The 6,458-nt window shown below is 33.8% G+C and overlaps 1 protein-coding gene across 1 annotated transcript; it reads right to left on the bottom strand.

Moving 5' to 3' along the window:
* Positions 1–594: 594 nt before the first annotated feature.
* Positions 595–5,124, bottom strand: LOC148957438 (UDP-N-acetylglucosamine transporter-like). Its single transcript, XM_089115374.1, has 7 exons — positions 4,964–5,124; positions 4,432–4,787; positions 4,058–4,180; positions 3,255–3,429; positions 2,497–2,615; positions 2,035–2,168; positions 595–1,291 (listed from the first exon to the last, which is right to left on the bottom strand). The coding sequence occupies exons 1-7, from the start codon at positions 5,007–5,009 to the stop codon at positions 1,222–1,224; spliced, it is 1,023 nt and encodes a 340-aa protein (XP_088971500.1). The 5' UTR covers positions 5,010–5,124; the 3' UTR covers positions 595–1,221.
* Between the last annotated feature and the right edge of the window lie 1,334 nt (positions 5,125–6,458).

Genomic DNA, 6,458 nt, shown 5'->3' with positions numbered 1-6,458 from the left:
GGGGGGCTGGGGGGCTTTAGCTTCCCCACTTTTTGCAGAAAATGCCAAACATTAAGTAATAAACTACTAGTAAAGCCTCTTTTTATAAGGTTTTAGCCCTCCCCCCACTTTTTTAGACCCCCCACTTTACTCAACGCTACGCGGTGCTTGAAACACTATATGTCTGAAGCTTAACCAATATTCTTAAAACGTTGTAGCAAACTCCATTGTGCAATAGAAAAATGTATTTTCCAGCATTTATTTTAAACAGCAAAGTCAGGATACAGTTTTTCTTTTTGTTTGTTTTGTAGATTTCACGAACATGTAAAGTTTGCAAACTTTCCACTCTCATCATGGTCAAATCCCTTATAAAAATCCAGAACAAAGGAGTTTGAAGTATTTATAAAAATGACAGTAGATTGAAACAGCTTGTTTTGTATCACCCAATGTCCACAAGACCCTGAAAAGCATTTCGCTGTCATTTTGAAAGCAAATTATTGTGACTGTTTTTCCTATATATTTGTGGCGCATAAAATACTGATGAAGAAAAATTTGGACTTTGGATGTCCATTGTTTTTAAGCAGGCTTTGTCCAAATAAATAAAAAATGCACCAACCAGTTTCAAATATCATATAAACTAGACATCTTTGACACATCAATACCTTTCAATCTTCAAACTTTACACTAACAGCATTACTTGAATTTCTGCTTCTTGCATTTAGTTGATTTTATGTGATATGAGCCCAAAACTATGGCATCTTTGGGGTATGAAATTTCATTATTTATATTGATATCTGACAAATAATACCTCAAATTCTAATAACGGTGGAAAATGCAACTGAACTGCATTCTCTGTATTTAGAAGCATTCTAACTTATATCAGCTCAATGAACCCTTGTTACCCAAGTGTGTCATACCACCATCCTTTATTTGCTTTTACCCTAGAAATATCAGAAATCTTAAGGTTCAGGTTGACAAACTGTCAGATGAACCTCCTATATGTAAGGTCCCTGAAAACATCTGGGTAACCATCACAATAGCCATTAGATGTAAGATATTCAATAAAAAGTTATTATAATTCCCTACCATATTACATAAAATACCACTACTACTCCTTTTCTAGCAATCAGTCTGAACCATATAATTATTTAAGAAACTTGCTATATTAGTCAAGATACTGCACACCAAAGTTATCATATTATTGTTCCCTAATATGTTATTATCAAATGTTTGTTATGAGCATCATAACTTTGTTGGTAAACTGTAAAGATATGTTGCAGTGAGGACACCAGTTCCACCCAACATGAAATACCTGCAAAGACAAGTGAAAATTTGTCATGTAAGTAAACATAAAACATTTTCTGCTATGTAATACTGTGAAATGTGCCGAACAACAATGTTATAAAATTTATTCACCAATTTGGGCCTTTAATTCCTAAAATATTCTTGAATATAAGCACTATTTCAATCTTTGAAACTTTTATATTCTAGATTGAAGATCAGCAGCGTTTTTGGAACTGTTTTTTATTAAGAATGATACATAGCATGTGATCAAAATTGAATTGATTCCGTTTAAATGCAGACTTTCACCTTTTCCTTGCTGCCATAATAATATAATATAATATAATATAATATAATATAATATAATATAATATAATATAATATAATATAATATAATATAATATAATATAATATAATATAATATAATATAATATAATATAATATAATATAATATAATATAATATAATACAATATAATATAATATAATATAATATAATATCATATGATATGATATGATATGATATGATATGATATGATATGATATGATTGATATGATATGATATGATATGATATGATATGATATGATATGATATGATATGATATGATATGATATAATATAATATAATATATAAAATCACAATATATTTGCATGTCGAAAAAGATTTCAATATCAAGAGACACTAGCAACAAAATCAGACCAGAGTCCGAACAGTAAAATGAAAAATAATAATATCTGGTTACTAAACTAGCAAGTTGATAGCAAATGATACTTACAAGCTTGGTTCAAAGTCACCAATGAAATAATATGAAATTATTGATGATAAAACAATTGATATTGATGTTGCAAAACCCTTAAGAATGTTATCAGCATATTTGACGACAGCTGCTACAAGTAATCCTCCATATGCCTAAATTGGAATAAGAAATTAATCAGAATTATTAAATAATATGGTGTTAGTGTGTTAATAATACCTGAATTGATGCATTTTATTTGTAGCTTGTTCATTGAACATTGTGGGCATCTATTAAAGACCTGGCTGACTTTTAGTGGTGAGGCAAAGATAGAACAAATATTAAGATAAGTATGGCTGGCTTTGTATTAGCATTCATAACTGTCAAGAATTGGTTGCTTGATTAAGAGTTTCTAATAATTGACCAAGTGTAGCATTAATACATTCATATCATAATAGGTAAATAACAGGTAAAACTATATGGAAATCACAGTATTGCACAAACCTGTAGGAGAATAACAAACCAAGTTGAAATAGTATAACCTTGGAAAAACCCATGTTCTTTAACTTTTGAGAAATCATTTATCAGAACACCAAGAATTCCAAATAATATTCCATAACATGCTGCAAAAAATATTTTCTAATTAACAAACAGATAAATTTCAGGAGCTTGTGCATCCTAGGAAACTGTATCATTGAAAAACCAAAAAAGAAAGGTAGCTGCAAACATTCAGACAGGGTCTAACAGTCTGACATAAACAGATACAGGTGTCTATTCAGTCAGTGCAACTCATCACAATTTTTTTAAATTGTTATTCAAACTTTTATGACAAATCAGTCAACAACATATTAAAGAAAACATGGTAATAATTTTATAAATCTACTACAAAACACAATATTATTTAACAGAACTATTTTGTGCAATGTTTTGAACACAAGCAATGCTTTAACAAGCTTAATTAAAATCAAAGAAAGATTTTGGGTAGTAGAGGAAAGGAAATCAAAGTCATCATCAACTGTCAAGGGTCAGTAAAGTCATCATTACCCAATAAGATAAAACACAAACAAAATCTGTAAGTATCAATATTTTGAAGTGCTAAAGCTTTTCTTTCACATCTTTAACTTTTGGAGATATTGATTATAAAAATACCTTGATACTGAATAAGTTCAAACTTCTCCCCTACCAAACAAGAGATATGAGAGTTCAGTATGATATTAATTTCTCAGTTATTAGAAATGTCCAAAAAAACACTCTTTACCCACCAAGCAAAATGTTTCTCATCCATAATGAAACTGTGCTGCCTTTCAGCAGCTTCTCAAAATAAACGCCTGCAAATCCACTAGAAAAACATGCAGTTAAAACAGCTATCAATCCCATTAATTGAGTGGACATGCTTCTCTCCTTCTTTGAAGCTTCATTTTTGCTGCCACTGGGCATCTGCAAGTCAGAATAGTGTTTTCAAAACATTGAACTGCTAAACGTTTTACTGTGCAGTTGTGCTATTCTTCTGCCTCCAAATATAAATTAAATGTGAAGGAGATAATTGCCAAATTTTTATCGCATACGGGAAGCAATGATCTTGTCAGATGCACTGTTAATGTACCAAAAGATTTTGAATGAGAGAGAGAATGCCACTCCAGAGCACATTAACATTGGAACAGGCCAAGTATTTTAGAAAGAATGAAAGTTTGATTGAATTTCCTATAAGCTTTCACATTTTTAAATTTAAGAATGTAGTTTCATAAGATCCCAACCCTGTTGCGAAATCCAACCCCTAAGCCACGTCACTCACCAACACACACCTCTTTTTAGCTTCTGGTAACATATTTGAAATTATCAATTTTGGTATTAGGGGGAAAGCACTACAGTCCCTTAATTGGAAATAGTTTTTCATTTCATTTCATATTTTGATCAGCCCACAGAGTCAAATATTTGTCCATCACATCTGTCAATTTTTTGCCGTTTTATCTATTTGGAAAAAACTGGTAATTTTTTTGTTTCTAAATTGCAAGTTAATAAAATAACGCATATATCAGTTAGAAAAATCATTACAACTTTTACACACCTGCACAAGAGCTACACCAAGCATTAGAATGACCAATGATATCCATTTGAGACGAGTCAAGTTTCTACCTAACATTACAACTGAGAACATTGCAGTTGTTAATATTTTGAGCTGATATGTGACCTGTAACAAAGTAAATCATGAAATTGGGCATTTGTTCAGAGGCCTATTGAAAATAAAATGCGAAAAAAGAATAAAATATTGGCAATAACACTTAGCAAATCAGAGACAACTTTTTTAATTGCGGTAACCAACCATAACCATGGTACACAATAAATATAGATATTAAAAGAATTTGTGGTATGTTGGTAATCAAGGAGCATACAGGCGGAAGAAAAAATTCGACGAATTCGCAATCTGCTCCCGACGTTTACCTGATAGGTTGCTGCATCTAAACATGATAAAGCCAAAAACAGGAGATTGTTTTGAACTGTGTACAAGATCGCTGGAACCGTCAACTTTACACTATCACTCCACTTGTCAAAAATCTGGTCTTTAAGTTCTCTTGATAACCGGTTTACATCATTCTGAGCATGGCGAAAGAGAACTGCAAGGCATGTTATCATCTTTATTGCCTCCGATAAAACAACTGCTGTGGAAGAAAGATACATATGTCCACTGCTCGACGCATGTTTCCTGGAGTACCGTAGTGTTAGCACCATTGTCGATGTCTGAATCACCAAAACAAACAGGCAAAGGTACTTGAGGGGAATAGTGATGCTACGTGTCACTAGAACAAAATAAACAAATTTTGTTGAGAAGAGCATTAAAATCTAATTTAACAAAAATGCAATGAATTTCCAAAGTTGTGAGATTGGGTTATTTGCCCCTGAGATGAAACGGGACTATTCAACAAACAGGGAGACGCGCTCATTGCAGTGGTAATGAATAAGAATAAAAAGTTACCCCTGAAAGAGGGCACAGCTCCTTTATCGTCTCCTATAGTTGTCATGTCCTTGGTTAGAACTGTCAATCCCTGTTCGTCAGTTTAAGGGATCTTGTTCTGTATCTCACTTTCCACAGCCAACAACACTCTACCTGGAAACTGAATTGGTTTTCCCAATGCAATTCAATCCACAACAAATGTTGTGTTTGCGGCCAGAATTCAAAGGCTCGTGGCCGTAAGCTTCTCCCCATGAATCTCGACCCGCGCGAGGTCAATGACAAATCAGGTTCTCTTCACTGCCAAATCTCTATTTCCCACGGGTTAAAAGCTGCTTTTATATGGGCATCGGAACTGGGGTTACCAAGGATATGTGCCTTGAAATTTAGGGATAATGTCGCTTTTTTAGCACTATTATGTTCACAGCATTTTGATCTTCGAGTCGTCCTTTTTAATCGCCCCTTGTCCCTTTCCAGTCGATTTTTAAAATGACAACGCTTGTGAATGGATCCCTGATTTGAGTATACAATTCTTTATAGTTTTAAAGTATCATATGGATGCATATTGTTGTCTATTGAATAATTTTTTTCTTAATCTTTCATTCGTTTCTGAAATTAGAAAGCTGAACGTATTACACTCTCTCTCGTCAAAAATTTCCTTGTCTCTTTGACTTCTTCTTACATCATGGCCCTCAAGATTTTGCCAAAACAATAATAAATTGGTGGGGGCGGCGAAGATTTTATCTTTGTTTGATGATTCTGCTGCTTGAGGAAAGATTGGGAAGAAACGAAGCTTATATATTTTTACATATATATTTTACAACCTAGTATGAGCCAGGAGCTGAGCTTCTGTCAGTGCTGCCTGGCCCTGCTGTCTATAAATAGAGCCATAAAGCTCAACGAAGCCAGTTTTATCGACAGATTTGATAAGGCAATGGCCAGGGCCGTCGAGAGCTAGGACAGGCCCCTGGACAACTAAAAGAAACGGGCCCCTTTTAAACTTTTTTAATTTTCAAACAAGATATTTTTGATCATTTCAAGTAGATTATCAAAAACGGAAAAATTTGCCATTGACTAAGCTGAGAAGTTCTAAAATGTCTTACACACTAAAATACATAACTTTGAGTCTTCGCTTTAATATCATTACAAAATATAACAGAATAAAACAGGTTCAATTTTTTACGGGCCCCCAAAAAGGCCTGGGCCCCGGGGCAGTTGCCTCGGCTATCCCCCCCTCCCCCCTCCCCCCCCTCTTGGTAGTACTGGCAATGGCAAACAAGTATAAGTTGGTCAAATTTTCGCTAGTTATTAATCTGTGTTTCATACAATGTTCTGTTATATTTTGAATGTTGTGTCTTGTTGTTATCTGCAGTGTACAAAAAGTAATCTATCTACTTCGTGTCAATAGAAACCTGGCTTCAAAAGAATGGCATTATTGGGTATCTAAAGGCCTTTCACGGTTTACGATCACTGAGGCTCTGGTACTTGGTACCTAGGGTAGTAGGTTCCTAACCGGCTA

The sequence above is a fragment of the Rhopilema esculentum genome, unplaced genomic scaffold (assembly GCF_057945365.1).
Source record: "Rhopilema esculentum isolate cy_ngs unplaced genomic scaffold, ASM5794536v1 HiC_scaffold_27, whole genome shotgun sequence".
Lineage (NCBI taxonomy): Eukaryota > Metazoa > Cnidaria > Scyphozoa > Rhizostomeae > Rhizostomatidae > Rhopilema > Rhopilema esculentum.
The sequence above is the reverse complement of the archived record's forward strand: the minus strand, read 5'-3'. Positions and strand labels throughout refer to the sequence as shown.

What these genes read in the sequence shown, in the direction of transcription:
- LOC148957438 (XM_089115374.1), bottom strand. Translation starts at nt 5,009, where the DNA reads ATGACAACTATAGGAGACGATAAAGGAGCTGTGCCCTCTTTCAGGG. An exon ending in AGCTGTGCCCTCTTTCAGGG is followed by an intron (nt 4,788 to 4,963) that starts GTAACTTTTTAT and finishes ATTTTGTTCTAG; the next exon opens with TGACACGTAGCATCACTATT. An exon ending in GGTGACTTTGAACCAAGCTT is followed by an intron (nt 1,292 to 2,034) that starts GTAAGTATCATT and finishes TTGTCTTTGCAG; the next exon opens with GTATTTCATGTTGGGTGGAA.